General features: G+C 40.5%; 1 protein-coding gene across 3 annotated transcripts in view; it reads right to left on the bottom strand.

The window, feature by feature from the left end:
- The window catches only part of Adamts12 (ADAM metallopeptidase with thrombospondin type 1 motif 12), a 220,100-nt gene that overhangs the window by 20,075 nt on the left and 182,455 nt on the right, over positions 1 to 17,570 (bottom strand). For all 3 annotated transcript variants that reach the window (XR_007591168.1, XM_050139036.1, XM_050139037.1), the window contains exon 19: positions 5,914 to 7,017. Coding sequence is in view for 2 of the 3 variants with exons in the window: in XM_050139036.1 (XP_049994993.1) it covers positions 5,914 to 7,017 (1,104 nt within the window). In the remaining variant the exon portion in view is untranslated. The remainder of the gene's footprint in view (positions 1 to 5,913; positions 7,018 to 17,570) is intronic.

Raw genomic sequence — 17,570 nt, 5'->3', positions numbered from 1 at the left:
CACAGTTCTGCTGTTTGCCAACTGTGGGAGTCTTTACCAATTCGGCGAGCCCAGAAAACAACAGTAGGATCCCTCTCATGTTGGGTTGCTCTGAGGAATGGAAATTACTCATACATACCACCTTGCAAAGGTCACACAGATAGTAAGTACGCTGTGTTATTAACTTAATATTGTGATATGGAAGGAAAAATAAAAGTTAGGTAAGCCTAGGAAAGATGCTAATGAGATCACACTGCCAGGCTAGTAATGATCTCATTAAATCTCCAGAGATGGCCATAGTTCCTTGGGTCATATTTATGCTACAAATTATATATATTATTTCTGGAGCTTGGAGTTTGGTCCTCCTTGCCAGAATTGGCTTAATTCTCTTTGACGGTTTCTATTTGGGCCTCCTGCAACAGTCCAAAAGTAAAGCTGACAAGAGGAAATCCACAGTCTGTAGAAAAAGCAAAACAAAGCCCACATTCTGTCGACTAGAGGTTTCCCAATATTGAATTACTTTCAAATTGGAGTAGGAGATGAGGGGAAGCAAGAGGACTTGGAGGAAGTGAGGGGTAACTTCACTCTGCCCCGTGGCCCCTGCAACAACTGAGCAATCGTGACCCCTGCAGCAACTGAGCGATCAGGTCTAGGAACAAAGATGGGGCACTAGAACTGGAGCAGACACTGAGGGTCAGGTCAGCAGCATCCGGAAGAAAATAGCTCTGAAAAGCTGTGGAAAATGACTCTGTCACTTTCATTCTCTCGACTCTGCGAGCCTACATTAAACCGCCTGGCGCAAGGGATCTGACTGAAAAAGGAAGCAAATCAATTAGATGAGGGATTCTGACAAAATAAGAGTCACAGCAATGCACAGTACACAATGCTTAATGTTTCTGTTACGTGAGTGCAGGTGGAAAAACGCCCCTGTTCCTTGCTATGTGCCTGGTGTCCTTCTTTGACCTCAACTTTAAGAGTCAGATCTGATGATCTCCTCCTCAGAGATGAGGAGCCTGAGGGAGTGGCAGGCTGCACCTACTCTGGTTCAAGGCCAGCAACTGCATTCTCAAACTGCATGCCTTTTTATGGGGTCAACTTCATTTTTTGCATCAGTTATTAATTCTGAAACCTGACTTAGTAAAAGAGATGTGTTAAGTACAGTGAAGGCCTTGGGCAATCATTTAATGCAAGAGAGAAGCTGAGGGTACATCCTAAGAGAGACTTCAGATCAGATCCTAAGAAACATTAGAAATGGTTTCTGGTTTAGGAACCAGAAAACTTTAGGGAGAGGAGGCTTAAAATGACCCCAAAGAACAGGAAGGATGTGAGGGCAGAGTGGGAGGGGTAGGAGAACAGGCAGAGGAACAGCATGGATGAGACCCTGGACAGGGACAGTCAGAGAATAAAGGAGATTGGGCACTTGAGAGTTTTGAGACCCAAATGGATGCTGAAAAGCAGTAAGACGAGAAAGTCAGCTTATGTAAGGTTGCAGTGCCAATTGGATGCTTGATTAGATTTTCTTTGTTTTCCATTTCCCTCCCTTTTATTATTGGCAGAGTACATTTTCTCTGATTTGTATGCATTGAAAAGATAGGTATTTGTAAGAAGGACACTGTAGTGGTTAGAACAGCCCTCTTAAGTCTCTTGCAGTGGTGTGAGGAAAAGTTTGGAGAAGGGAAAGAACGGAGGCCCTCGGACCAGTGGTGAGGCAGAGGCAGGTGTTCTGGGCAAAGCTATGCACTGAGGGTCCTGCATCCCTAACTACTGAGCTACTTTGGGCTGGGGGATACTTCCTTATCAAGGACTTCCCTGATCACTGTAGGGATTTTTATAATTGTTAGCTCTCAGATATTAAATATGATCATTGCTTAAGAACAAACAAAACCAGGCCCATTAACTTTCAAATCCCTTCTATCCAAAGACTAGGAACTCCGAGGCCTTCAATTAGCAGGAAAGAAAAAGGGAACGACAGAATTGATGAGTTTATCCGACTTCAAACAGTTCTAGAGCTTGTTTTCATCGGGGAGAGGAAGATTAGTTTCAGTGGTGATTCTCTGGTTTCTGAGATAGTGTAATCGAGAGACAAGTGGTCTATTGTCCTGAGGGACAACCAAAAGAAACAGTATCAGAAGTGGGCTCAGGGACCACTGGATGCTCAAAACCCAAGGCTTCCATCCTGAAGTCAGACTTTCTCTAGCAAACAAATACATGAAACATTTTGTCTGAAAAATACATAAAAGGAGTAGTCCCTATGCCCTGCCATGTAGGGGGCCCCTGCCAAGTAGAGAACTCTAATTCTCATTCATATTCTTGTTACCACCACGATCCAGTTCCTCTTCTGGAGCCAAACTGCTCACAATCAGCAGCTCTGGTGACGGTAACACTGTTATCAATCTGTTGGTGAACTCTGCTAAATTCAATGTGACAATTATTTTTGTCAAAGTCTAATAATATTTGAGTTTAAATGAATCGTGCCTTGATTTACCATAATCAAAATGTCTTAACCTGTAGGATCAAAAGTCATTATGGTTTGTGTCTACTCCATTATGCTTTAGTTTTCTTAGATATAGTCATTTCTTACTGAATTAATTAACGTTCATCAGCTGAATAGCATCTATTGACTTCTAATACCAACATGACAAATCGCTGCAACACATTTCAATCTAGCAATTACACAGCTGCCTTGTGATTTGAGGATGGATAAAAACGTAAGAAGATTGGTTATCCTGAAACAAGTACTTGACTGTAGTATTTTTTTTTCTTAGTCACATGATATCATTATACATCCCAGGATGACCCGGAACTTGCTATGAAGCCCAAGAGGGCTTTGAATTCACAATCTTCCTGCTCTGCCTCATGAGTGCTAGAATCACAGGCACCTTTGTTTGTTTGTGTTTGTTTCTCAAGACAGAGTTTCTCGGTGTAGTCCGCCTGTCCTGGAATGTGCTCTGTAGGCCAGGCTGGCCTCAGACTTAGAAACCTGCCTGTCTCTGTCTCCCAAGTGCTGGGACTAAAGGCATGAGCCACCACCGCCCGGCCATAGGCATCTTTTAAATAAAACTTTCTTATTGTTTCTGGATGAGGAGGGCTGTCCATCCTTACTAATAATCCTAGTGTAGGGCTCTCCCCAGTTACTGGGCTAGCCTTCTAAGGGGTCATCCCTCATAATGCAACTTCCATGTAAGTACTAAGCCTGTCCTCCCCAATGTCATCCATGACCCGCCAATGACCAAGTAGACTCACTCTTAATTATAAACAGTGTCACAAGTCTTCGAGTAAGTCTTACATAACAGATTATTCTTTACCAGACTCAGGTCTTTAAAACATTACTGTTCTCTAGAGTGTCAGTCCTGGGCCACAGGTCTTTACAGTGTAAGGTAGTTTTGGGGTAACCTCACTCATTTTCAAGGCTCTATCACCCCATTGATCATGGCTGCCAATTTCTCTCTCTAGCTATTACCTTCTTCAAGAACCCCAAACCCATATACACAAAAGCACCCTAGTTATACTTGGACATCTCAGAGGCACCCCTAATTAAATTCCATCAGCTCAAGCCACACCCACTGAATTGCTTTGGCACAGGAAGATGGCAGCCTCTGTCTTTGTTACTTGGGGTATGGCAAAATTTTAGAAAGAAAGACACATTTTGAGAATGCTATTTTGAAAGAGATGATTCTAAGAAACCCTGAGAATGTCAAACTTACTTGAAAATTTCCACACTGAATCAATGGTAGTGATATTGTGGGGGCCGTTTGCAGTTTTGTTGTTGTTGTTGTTGTTTGTTTTTTACTCCAAGAGTAACTAAAAGGTGCCCTCTATGATATTACAAAATTCTAGTGGAATATATTATTTTATCATCTGTCAACTTAAGGTTATCACATAACCGACATTGCTTGCATATGTAATACGAGCAAAGGCACACCAAATAAAACCAAGGGCATAGAGGATGTTAATGTTTTCTCATTTGCAACGGAGGGATTTTTGGTTCTCAACCATCCACCCGAGTCAAATCCCTGTTCCTTCACTTGGTGGATATGATTTTAGTTACTTCTCCTCCCTCAGCCTCGCCTCTAGTTTGTCATTAATCTTTTCGGGCTGCAGCAAGTATTGTAGTAGATAACTCACGGTAATTAGCTTAAAATTATACTTCTAACACACCTTCGCCCTTTGTTTTCACGGTCAGCTCTTGTGCTTACAGTCCTCTAGAACTTATCAGACAGGACTGTGAGTAAAACACTTGGCTTAGGAGACGCATCTTTCTCCCTTCAATAAATTAGATTACTACGAGTACAAATACCTTTTTTATCTCTGAAGCTTGGCTTTTGTGAACAGAGATAAGCGGTTGAGTTATGAAGGGAAAATGTGATAACTCACTTTAGAAACAGAACACACATCCACGGGAAAACACAGTTCAAATGCCAAGAATTACAGATTTGGTACAGAAACTTCGGGAGTTTTGAGTTTACCCATATGCTGCTGGTAAAGTCAGCACTGTGACCCACGGAGGCTCGTAAATTTACACAAAAGGATGCTATGCCCTTAGTTTGTGAGTTGGTGCTAGAATTTGGCATAGAGACAGGAGGTTAGAGTGAACAAGACAGTTCATCATCACATTGAAAAGTGAGGCCTTTAGCTAGTAGTATCTTATGTTTCCTATTTGTAAATCAGCATATATTGAAAGGACAGCATCCACTATCTAGGACAGCCAAAGGGAAAACAATAAGAGACAGTACATGAGAATGTTCTAGAAATTAGCATGCCTTGTAAATTGCTGTTACTATATTGTTGTTCGTATAGTAACAGCTATTATGTACTAGATATTCATAATGAACTGCTCTAGCTTGGCTCCCTCTAGAAAAGAAAATAACACATAAATTGTAAAAAAACTGAATATTTGAACTTGTGTTTACATTATCTTATAAGTTCACATACTAAACTTTTATTGAATTTCAAAAATTAAAATAGATAAAAAATTATTTTGGTGCCTCAGAAGGATGTTACTAATTGTAGAAATAAAAGAAACAAGCAAACAAATATTTAGTCAAATATCTAAAGCATGAAAATAGGGTCCAAAATTTTACTATAGTGTTTATTTATTCTTAGATATAGTGAATGTTTTAAAGAGGCCACTCCAAGGAAAATATTCAGATAATGAAGGTGGGTGCCTAGCTCTGTCAATAGTCAGGCAATGTTGTGATATGTAATTATATATTAATAAAGCAGTTTAAGTGTATCACAGGTAGAAAAGGGACCTTTTGGTAGATATTTCCTCTCAAGCTTGTTTTGACCACACAAATAAAAGATACTAAGTATTCATCTAAAAATCAAAGGATATTGATCCCTAGATACTAGAATAGGATACTTGTACTTGAATATAAATAATTATTGACATAGTAAGCTCTATAATTCTTTTAGAAAGTTTGTCTCAGATTTCCATTCCAATTGTGATTACGTCATAAGTTCAAACGAAGTCTGAGCATTAGCTGTCTGGTGGAACGTGAGGACAGGTCCTTACAGCTGTCGCTCATCAGAGACCTCTGGAATGCACAGCTGGAAGGGACATCAGAAATCTCCATCCTAGGCTTATCGGTCTGCAGCTTGAGCACCAGGTACAAGAAGAGACTAGATTCTCTATGCTCACACCCATCCTCCCTCCTCCTCCTCTATTCTTTGCATTCTTTCTTTTTCTTTCTCTTTTCTTTCATCAGATCCTATGTAACTAAGCTGGCTTTCAAATCTGCTCTGCCGCCCAGGTTGGCATTCAGCTCACAATCCGCCCGTCTCAGCCTCTCAAGAGCTAGGACTATAAAGCATGCCTCTATGCCCAATTAGACAACATTTTTATGTAAGTTCATTTCAGAATTTGCACAATATACCATTTCTAGATATTTTCCATATAGAATCAGGCCTGGAAAAGGAAACCGGATCTCTTACTTTGCTCCAGTTTCCGACAATCCAGTATGCAGGGCTGTGGTCCTTCATCAGCTGCTTGTAGTTGGAAGCATTTAGCAGAAATCCCTCAGCAATCAGACTAGATGCATCTTCCTCAGTCAGGACAGGCCCAGAGCCTTGGGCTGGATTTGTATCATTTGGCAATGCCAAGTGGTCATGGTTTTCTAATTTTTCTGAGGGTGTTGGCTCGTGGCCTCCTCCAAGAGGGAGTGAAATGTTTCTTGGTTTTTCAGTGATTACCCCCTCAGCTCTAGGTGTCTCATTTTTAAGGGACCAGTCAGGTAGTGAGCCTTCCATCATTGTACTGAAGGAAGGCCATGAGGTCTCTTCGCCGACATAAGATGTTGGTGGAGGTTCAAGTGGTATTTCCGCCTTCCTCTCCACGGGCGACTCATGTTCAGGTGCTCTGACTTTGTCCCATATCACAGAGTGGTTTTCATCCTTGTTCATAGACTGGTCACTGTCATCCCCTGAGCCGCTGTGTATCTCCACTTCTGGATCTGGGGTCAAGGTATCATAAAATGGAGTTACTTGCCAAGTCACAGCATGGCTAGATGACAAACCAGAATCACTCGTGGTTGTCCCAAGGTCTCCCTCTGAAGTAGGACCGATAGCTGAACTAGAAACATTTTCGTCATCTGGCGGGATACTCATAGACCAGGACGTGAGGGGAGTCTGGGAAGGACTTCCAGAGGAAATAGGGAAGTAGGAGTCATCTTTAGTCTCGGTTGAACTCTTCTGCCATGCCGTCTCATCTGGTTCTTCAGGTGCTACAGTGGGGCTGTGGCTGCTGATTGCTGTGGTGCTTCTGCCGACGGACTCAGGCACCGTGGATGTGGACAGTGGCGTGGGCCTGGGCGTAGGTGCCGGGATGGGCCTGAAGGGGTCGTCCTCTGATATCGGTTGGCCTTTCCCACCGGGGCCTACATCTTTCTTGAGTTTCAGAACTCGGCGGCTGGATGGGCACTGCTGCAGGCCACACAGAGCTCGGCTGTTGGGTTTCCGTGTCTTGTCACAAGGTTCGTTATTGTTCTTGGCACACGTGACGCTGCGCGTCCGCACTCCACCACCACAGGAAACAGAGCACTGGAGAAGAGAGACAGGTGTTAGTTTAGTGGGGGAAAGATGCCTGTCTTCTATGGTAATGCCCAGTGGTGATGAATTGTGCAACTAATGTTCTATCTCCATTTGGCTTCTTTGCTTTTAGGTTTACAACTTCTTCTGGAGATCAGCCATCCCATGACCAGCCTGAACAAAATCCATGACACAGGCAAAAGGAGGGCTCTTTGGGTTGTAAAGTCTGGGCACTACAATCTACAAAGATTGTAATGAGCTACATCATTCACAGGGTCTCTTTAAGAGCAGGGGAGATTATTACTTCTTTCTCAGGGCTACGATGCTATTAAATAAAAACAAAATGTTCTCAGATTTGCAGGATTGTACTAAACGAGTTATATCAAAGCTTTTATATTTAGAAAATAATTATTAGAATTCATATAGTGTCTCCCAGGTGTCACAATCATTTATCTATGGCAGATAGAATTACATGAAAAGATAGATAATCACCATTCTCAAATACACTTATGTTCTAAGTTTTTTCCTGAACTTGAAAAATGAGAAGTTAATCAAAGGTACAAAATATCCTTTCTCAAAGAATTAGGTGCTTCCATCAGTGTGACATTAATTCGCACACTGAGAATGTGGCATATCTCCCACCCCAGTTTCGTTTTATATTTCTGAAGGTTTGCTGAAGCACAAGTATCTTTACTGCCTTTGTGGGGATTTGGGCAGGGTGCTCCATCCTCAGAGTTTAGTGGAAAACCTGTTTCATCCAGCTCTATAGCTGTTAAGCATACATAGCTTCTATGTAACATAGGAAAATGATGTATTTTGAAAGGTCCATACTTTTACCAAACTGCTTCATTTTTACTTTTCCTAACCACACACTTTTTTTTTTTCAACCAACAAGTCGCTAGTACAGGAACATGGGCTACTCAAGTCCCTTTGCTGTCCATTTTACACTGATTGATATTCTCTATCTTGTGTCCTTGAAGTCAAAGCAAATTTCTTCAGGGTATGCCTGCACAATACTCCATGGATTTCACAGAGCCTCATAGCCATTATTCTGTGTGATATTTGCAACATCTCTGTAAGATTTACAAGGCAGGGGTGATTCTTTCTCCCTCTGCAGGAGAGGAGCCAAAGGCTCTAGAGCTTACTTGGAAGGCTGCAGGTCAGCCTCTGTAAAGGTCACGTGTATTGGCATGCTTTCTTTTTTTTTGGCACCAAAGCCCAGGGCAACACAGGCATAGACTTTGCTTAGTGGCCTGCCCACTTTTAATGTAAGAAGAATAACTGAAAGGCTGGGTGTTTCTTTTTCATACTTATATGCCCGGAAAATTCTTAAGATATTTGATGACTGTATGCATTTGTTAAGTGTTTATTTGGTGGTGGAAAAACAGGAATGGGGTAATTGTTACCTATAGGCTTATGCATTCTTTGTTTTCTTTCCAACAATCATTAGAATATGTAACAATATAAGGGGATTCTTCTGTGTTGTCCCTAAGCTTATGGGTTATTTTGGTTTGTAAGACGAGTTCTAATGTGTGTGGGGGTTTGAAAATGCAAAATGCACTTCATTTTTTTAACTGAAAAAAAAAAAACCGTTGAAGTGTGTGTGCTCTGTTTTCACCATATTGAATTATGGGAAAAAGAAATAACTGCAAAAAATTGTTACCTATAAGCTTAAGCATTTTTTTTTAGCTTAAGTTCCTTGCTTCCTTAAGTACTATCGGGGTAAAAAAAATCTCTTACTCTATTTTGTTTCAATCAAACACAAGCACATGCATTTTTGATCTACTCCATCTTAAAATATCAAAATCAATATGTAAAAAAATAGAAGAGTGGTGAACATTTTTTATTGCTTTTATTAAGCTATATATTTTCTCTACTCCATTCCCTTCCTTCCAAATCCCCTTCTATGTTCTCCCAAGGTCCCCATGCTCCCAATTTACTCAGAAAATCTTGTCTTTTTCTACTTCCCATGTAGATTAGATACATGTATGTCTCTCTTAGGGTCTTCTTTGTTGTTTAGGTTCTCTGGGATTGTGAATTGTTGGCTGACTTCTCTTTGCTTTATGACTAATAGCCACTTATGAGTGAGTACATATTTGTCTTTCTGAGTCTGGATTACCTCACTCAATATGATGTTTCTAGATCCATCCATTTGCCTGCAAATTTCAAGATGTCATTTTTTCCCCATGGTGCAGTACTCCATTGTGTACCACACTTTATTTATTTATTTGTCGATCAAGGGGTATTTAGGTTGTTTCCACGTTCTGGCTATGACAAACAATGCTGCTATGAACAGAGTTGAGCACATGCCCTTGTGGTACAATTGAGCATCCTTTGGGTATATACCCAAAAGTGGTAATACTGGGACTTGAGGAAGGCTATTTCCTAATTTTCTGAGAAATCACCACAATGACATCCAAAGGGGTTGTACCAGTTTGCATTCCCACTAGCAATGCAAAAGTGTTCCCTTTATCCCAAATCCTTTCCAGCATAGGCTGTTATCAGTGTTTTTGATTTGGGCCATTCTGACAGGTATACATGTAATCTCAGAGTTGTTTTGATTTGCGTTTCTCTGATGGCTAAGGATGTTGAGCATTTCCTTAAGAGTCTTTCAGCCATTTTAGATCCATCTGTCGAGAGTTCTCTGTTTAGGTCTGTACCCCATTTTTTATTGAATTATTTGTTTGTTTTTTGGTGACCACTTTCTTGAGTTCTTTGTATATTTTGGAGATCAGTCCTCTGTCTGATGTGAGGTTGGTGAAGATATGTTTCTATTCTGTCGACTGTCATTTTGTCTTGTTGACTGTGTTATTTGCTTTACAGAAGCTTCCCAGTTTTAGGAAGTTCCATATAGAAATTGTCTCTCTCAGTGTCTGTGCTAATGGGGTTATATTTAGGAAGTGATCTCTTGTGCCATTGCATTCAAGTGTACTTCCCTCTTTCTCTTCTATGAGGTTCAGTGTGGTCGGTTTTATGTTGAGGTCTTCGATCCATTTGGAACTGAGTTTTGTACATGGTGATAGATATAGATCTATTTTCATTATTCTACATGTTGATATCCAGTTATGCCTGCACCATTTGTTAAATATTCTTTCTTTTTTCCATTTGATCTTTTTCTTCTTTGTCAAAAATCAGGTGTTCTAAGATTTGTGGATTAATATCTGGGTCTTCAATTCTGTTGGTCCTCCCATCTGTTTTTATGCCAATACCAGGCTGTTTTCAGTATTGTAGCTTTGTAGTAGAGTTTGAAGTCAGGAATTGTGATACCTCCAGAAGTTCCTTTATTGTACAGGATTGTTTGGGCTATCTTAGGATTTTTGCTTTTCCATATGAAGTTGAGTACTGTTCTTTCGAGGTCTGTGAAGAATTTTGCTGGGATAAAGTTTTGTCTATATTGTTGATTTCAGCTCTCAATTTGATTATTTCCTGCCATCTAGTTCTCCTTGATGAGTTTGCTTCTTTTTGTTCTAAAGTTTTCAAATTTTCCATTAATTCACTAGTGTGGGATTTTTCCAGCTTCTTTATGTAGGCATTTAGGGCTATGAACTTACCTCTTAACACTATTTTCATTGTGTCCCATAAATTTAGGTATGTTGTGTGGCTGTTTTCATTGAATTTTAGGAAGTCTTTAATTTCTTTCTTTATTTCTCCTTGACCTATTGGTGACTCAGGTGAGCATTGATTAATTTCCATGTGTTTGTGGGCTTTCTGTAATTAGTATTGCTGTTGACTTCTAGTTTTAAACCATGGTGATCTGATAAGATACATGGGGCTATTCCAATTTTTTTTTTGTATCTGTTGAGGTTTGCTTTGCTACCTAGTATATGGTCAATTTTTGAGAAGGTTCCATGAGGTGCTGAGAAGAAGGTATATTCTTTTATGTTTGGATGGAATATTCTATAGATGTCTGTTAAGTCCATTTGAATCATAACATCTGTTAGTTCCTTTATTTCTATATTAAATTTCTGTCTGGCTGACCTGTCCAGTGGTGAAAGTGGAGTGTTGAAGTCTCTCACTATTAGTGTATGGGATTTAATGTGTGATTTAAAGCTTTAACAGCTTAAACCTTACATATGAGGGTGCCCTTGTATCCAGGGCATAGATGTTCAGTATTGAGATTTCCTCTTGATGGATTTTTCCTGAGACACGTGTGAAATGTCCTTATTTGTCTCTTTTGATTGATTTTAGTTTGAAGGCTATTTTGTTAGATACTAGGATACCTGCTTATTTCTTAGGTCCATTTGATCGGAATTTTTTTTTCCCCAACCCTTCACCCTGAGGTGATGTCTGTCTTTGAGGTTGAGGTGTGTTTCTTGTATATAGCAAAATGAATTATATTTTCTTATCTAATCTGTTAGCCTGTGTCTTTTTATAGGTGAGTCGAGTCCATTTATATTAAGGGATATTAATAACCAGTGATTGCTAGTTCCTGTTATTTTAGTTTTTGGTGTTGGTGATGATATTGTGTATGTTTTCCCCTTCTTTGGGATTTGCTTCTGTGAGATCATCTATTATCCATGTTGTTGTGGATGTAGTTAAATTCCATGGGTTGGAGTTTTCCTTCTAGTATTTTGTGTGTGGCTGGGTTTGGGACTAGGTATTGGTTAAATCTGGTTCTGTCGTGAAATATCTTGTTTTGTTCATCTCTGGTGATTATAAGTGATGCTGGGTATAGTAGTCTGGGCTGGAATCTGTGGTCTCTTAATGTCTGCATAATGCTTTACCAGGACTTCTGGCTCTCATTGCTTCTATTGAGAAATCAGGTGTAATTCTGAGAGGTCTTCCTTTATATGTTACTTGGCATTTTCCTTTGTAGTTCTTAATACTCTTTCTTAATTCTTTATGTTTAGAATTTTGATTATTATGTGGCAAGGGGACTTTTTTTTTTTGGTCCAGTCTATTTGGTTTTCTATAAGTTTCTTGTGTCTTCATATGCATCTTTCTTTAGGCTGGGAAAGTGTTCTATGATTTTATTGAATATATTTTCTGTGCTTTTATGTTGGACTTCTTTTCATTCTTCTATTTTTTTATTATCCTTGGGTTTGTTCTTTTCATGGTGTCCCATATTTCCTGGATATTTTGTGTTAAGCTTTTTTTTTTTTTGTATTTAACATTTTCTTTCACCGATGAGTCTATTTTCTCTATTATATCTTCAATGCTTGAGCTTCTCTCTTCCATCTCTTTTATTCTGGTGTTTTTGCCTGCATTTGTGGTTCCCATATTTTCTGTTTCCAGAATTCCCTTGGTTTGTCTTTTCTTTATTGTCTCTATTTTAGTTTTCAAGCCTTGAATCATTTCTTTCACCTGTTTGATTGCCTTTTTTTTGTTTTCTTTAAGGGATTTGTTGATTTATATTAATTTTTTGTTTGTCTTTTCCTCCATTTCTTTGAAAGAATTTTTCATTTCCTCAAGGGTCTCAAACATTCCCCTAAAGTTATTTTTTAGGTCACTTACTTCTGCTTCATCTGTATTGAGGTGTTCAAGTCTTTCTGTTTTAGAGCCACTAGTTTCTGTGGGTGTTGTGTTGCTCTTTGTGGTATTGAGTGTGTTCTTACCTTGTCTACCCATCTATTCCTCTGATTGATGTAATTGCGGCCATTTCTCTGATAATCATTCTTTTAGGTGCCAGTGGATCCAAGGTCCAGATGACTGTTCCTCATGTTGGAGTCAGGGCCATGGTTCCAGTCACTCTGGAGGTCCCTTGGTGTTCCTGGAGGTAACTCTGTACTCCCAGAAGTTGTTTGGGCCTGTTCCCATGGAGGATGCTTGCTTGGGCCAGCTTCTGTAAAGGTCGCTGGTTCAGGCCTGGTCCTGCCAAGGTAGTTTGCTCAGGTCTGCTCCCATGGAAGTCGCTGGCCCGGACCTGCTTCAGAGCAGATTGCTGGCTTGGGCCTGGTCCTGTGGCGGCTGCTGAATCGGGCCTGCTGTGTTGGAGGTTGCTGGCTTGGAACTGTTCCCATGGCTGTCTCTGTCTGTGGCCTGTTCCCACAGAGGTCACTGGCCTGGGTCTGGTCCCACAGAGGTCACTGGCTTGGGCCTGCTCTGCTGGAGGTTTGTGGTAAACATTTTAAAAGCTAGAATTTTGATTCCAGATTTTTGATTATGCTTGAAAAGCCAGATGATCATTACCCATTGGTTTCATTCCCAGTGAGCTCAAAAATCCAGTCATGGAAACCCAGGCTTGTGATGAACACATGTGTTCTCTGGCATACCCACATGTACCTTCCTTACCCAGGAGATACCTACTCTTCCAAGTGCCCTGCAGTGGCCCTTCCTCAGCCAGCCTTAGCACAGGGCATGTTGTAGCCAACAGGATGCTATCTACAAAGTACACTGAGTCCAAACAGGGAGTTGTCTTTTCTCTCAGCCGCCAGAACAAACAGTGCCTCTTTGTATTCAGCCTGGAGCTCCTTCTAACAGTGTTTATCTCCTCAGGAGATGTCAAGCCCTTCAGATGAGATAAATGCAACTGCGTGGTACATACTTAAACTGCATCTCAATTGGTACTTTCAGAATTCTCACAACAAATCTCAGCTATGATTATCATATGCCCCGACCTTATAATTTTGAACCCTGTACCAGGCAAGTAGCTTGCTGTTCATTCTATTTGTGTCCTCTCTGGGAGTTATCCTGCCCTTCCGAGTTACCACTCCTGGATTAAAGCCTTGAGAAAGCCTGTGAGAAAGAGGTCTGCTGCTAAGCTGACCAACTCCACCCACCCGAGGTACACAGGGGCCAGGGGAGCTCAGTGGTGGCACAGAGGTCTGGCACTGAGAGAGTCCCATTCAAAGACACAGCAGGAACTTATCAGAGGCTGTGTGCCAAAAGGGCTTAGTGAGAAATGGCTAATATTTTGTACATAAAACATTTCTCCATGTCTTATGAAGTTATAAGTGAATGAGTGGGCTGCATACCAAAATTATGTTTGAACATAAACTAAAACATTACATGTAATGATTTAACATGTGTTCCTTCTCCTCTCTACAAGTAGACACATCAGAGTCTAATTGGCTTCTATCTCAGAATGTGATCTAATTTAGAAACAGTTTTTAAAAAAATTGAAATAAACTTAAAATGAGGTTTTTAGAGTGGGTGCTAACCCTGTATAATCAGTGTTCTTATACAGGGGGAAATTTTCAACAGAGGAACATCTTGTAGGAAGACTACCGTGAGAAGGTGAAGGTAGGATGTTCTGGTTCATTTACAAATCAAGGGAGCTCAAAGATTTCTAGAAAACTTACATTTTTCCTTTTGATTTTACAATTATTTGGTGAGACAAAGTCATTTCATTGTGAGAGACTCAGATCTCATAATCATTATGTATATTGTGAATTCCAGCAAAGTGAGAAAGATGACTCTCAAATTGTTTCCAAACAGAATATGTTTCTTATGAATTCGAGGAACTGCCATATTGCTTCATTTCACAGACTCCTGAATGTGTGGCACTGCTCACAGTGGCATCAGCTGTAGCTGCCTGCATTCACAGGCTGCCTCATCACTTGGCAGCGGGGTGACTTGAACATGTTGGTAAGCCTCTCTATGCTGCAGTTTCTTCACCTGAAGAATGAGGCTGTTTTGTTACTAACATACATATGGTTGACTTCCAATATTCTTTTGAGTTTTTGAAAGTAACACATTTATTTGTTTTTTAAATCTCAAGCACTTGTGTGGAGTTTTGAAACACTGGAAGGGGTTACGTAAGCACGTTTATAATGCTTTATGAATTAAGGTGGATCTGAGCTAAGGGATGGGGTAGTTTAAGATGACCATAGGTCAGTTCCTTTGGGCTCTGGATACCTCTGATGGACAAAGGTTGGAAACTAGTGTCACCCAGAAAGCCAGCCTTTTCCTGTCAGACAGTGGCACATCCTTTAGTGGCACACACTATTTTTTAGGCAATATAGTATTTACATGATTTATTTTATTCAATCCTTACAATAATAGAAATGAGGAAAAGAGTTAATATTATGTCAAGATCACACAATTAGAGATTGCTAGGGTAGGAAAAAAACCTAGAAAATTACCATCCTATGAAGTCTTTCTAACAGGAGAATAAATATACTGGGTTATAGTTATTGGAACTGAGGCCTATGAAGTGAAAGAATTACCTAAGATCATACGGTGACTTTATACAGTACAGAGTCTGAGTGGTTCTTTGGGGGTCTTTTCTGCTTCCTTTCTTGTCTGAGATTCATACAGACAGATACATTTATTAATTATATGATGTTTCAAGGGGTTTCCTATCTATCCATCTATCTACCCATCCACTCATTCATACACTCATCTTTCCATCCATCCATCCATCCATCCATCCATACATACATACATACACATACATACATACATACATACATACATACATACATCTTTCCATCCATACATCCATCCATCCATCCATCCATCCATCCATCCATCCATCCATCCATCCATCTATATAAAATGATGCCACAGCTTTCCACAGAGTCTATGAATGAACCATTCTCTGTATCTTGGTTCCAAGACTAAAATCCTGTTAAAAGATGAGTGTGGTGAAGTACACCTTATTCCCAGATACTCAAGAAGGTGGTGTAAGAAGATCAAAAATCAGCATCTAGCTTGGGTAACCTAGCAAGAATTAATTTTCAAATGAATTTAAAAGTTTTGGAGATGTTTGCTTAGCAGGAGAGGCCTTGCTTCACAGTAAAACAGACAGAAACCCACATCTAACCTTGGCGATTATTTGCCATAGGGATGCCTCTTGCAGAAGACATGGGCCTCATCTATCCCCTAGAAAGAATGTGGCACCTACTATGCTGTTTTAAGTGGCTAATGCTTGGGGCTACACTGCAAACCACAAAACAGTAACCATGTGGGTTTCATTCATGCTTAGATCGAGGTCTCTGTTCCTAGTTATGACCATAATTTTTATGTCACCACCACAATGTGTAGAGTCTTTTACTGTAAATAACTGAAAATTTTTCTGAAGAGAGACTCTTTAGACATACACCTACATGTGGGCTTAAAGAAATGCCATTTTTGCTGTGTGTACATCTATAGTAAATGAAATGGATAGCAGTGACAGCCATCCATCAACCCATTTTAAAACCAGGCTGAATAAACAGGCAGGGAACTGCTCACTTAGGCAGAGTGTACATAAAGCACATAGGAAAGTGGTTTAAAAGTGAACCTAGTATTGACCAAAATAAATCTTTACTCTTCTACCACTCAGAGATTGCCTTCACATAAGAGATGGATGTGAATTTCAACTTATCATTTATTGAATTCTTGTGTAAGAAGCAACTTATATTTTGAGTTTTCCAGTTGCAAGATGAAAGTTAATGAACCTCTACCAATGGTTAGAGTTATTTTAAGGGTTAAACAAAATAGTCTGCATAGTCAGGGAAAGTATTTGGCAAATGACAAGTGGCATTATTGGGGTGCTCATTTCTCTGCCTTGTGGGAAATGCCTAGCCCGTGTTTTCCTCTGTAGCACTTTTGTGAGGACCTGTGCTAGCAAGAACTTGGAAATACAAATCCATCTATACTCAGAGAAAGCGTAAAAGCCTTAACTGTTGCTATGTGATGGGTCGTGAGAACATGGCAGAGAAAATGAGAGTAAACCTGACACACGGTAGAGCCAAGATTTACCATAAGGGAGCCCTGACCTAGCAATCACAAACCCATTACTAGACTGACTGCCTCTCACATGGCAAGCCACTGAAGTGTGGTACTTGAGCAAAAAAATTGGAGCCACAGAAACTTAGTTAATTTGTCTTTCTTTTGTGTGTGTGCTTGTGTGTTTTACTGATTTTTATTGAGCTCTACATTTTTTCTCTGCTTCCCTCCCTGCCTCTCCCCATCCCCTTCCAATCTCCTCCCAAGGTCCCCATGTTCCCAGTTCTTGTCTTTTTAATTGCCATTCTCTGAACTAAAAAGAATTAGGCTGAGCAAAAGCAGGACAAGGTTCTTGACGAAGCTTGAGATTAAGATGGTTGTTGAGAAAATGAATTTAGGTTGGGGAGGAGTGGGAAACAGTGGCTGGAGAGAACAGGAAGCAAGGATTTCTTAGGGTGAACAGAGAGAAGCCCCCTCCAGACCACTCACTGTTTCTCAGAATTGATTGTATTGGCCTGCCAGAGCAGAACCTACTTTCCTATTATAACAGGCTAATGGAGGAACCTTGCTTGAGTATCTCACAAATTTTGCAGGGTGGACCATTCAACAGAAAACTAGGTGTTCTCAGTTCTGGGATCTTTTGGCCAAGTCATCTCATACTTCAGCAAATCCACAGCTCAGTGCAGACCAAGATAAATCTAGAGCACTTCTCTGCTTCACACAATGTAGGCAGCAAAGTGAAGTTCTAAGGACAGTGCTGTGTGCCAAGAAATACAATTATCATCACTTTTATGGGGGATGGAAACGAATTTTATCAAAATATACTCTATATAAAATATTCTTGGCACGGCAGCGGGCGGCCGGAACCGGACGCGCACGGCAGCGGGCGGCCGGAACCGGACGCGCACGGCAGCGGGCGGCCGGAACCGGACGCGCACGGCAGCGGGCGGCCGGAACCGGACGCGCACGGC

Source organism: Alexandromys fortis, unplaced genomic scaffold (genome assembly GCF_014885135.2).
Source record: "Alexandromys fortis isolate MF-2015 unplaced genomic scaffold, M_Fortis_MF-2015_v1.1 scaffold_37, whole genome shotgun sequence".
Classification (NCBI taxonomy): Eukaryota; Metazoa; Chordata; class Mammalia; order Rodentia; family Cricetidae; genus Alexandromys; species Alexandromys fortis.
The sequence above is the reverse complement of the archived record's forward strand: the minus strand, read 5'-3'. Positions and strand labels throughout refer to the sequence as shown.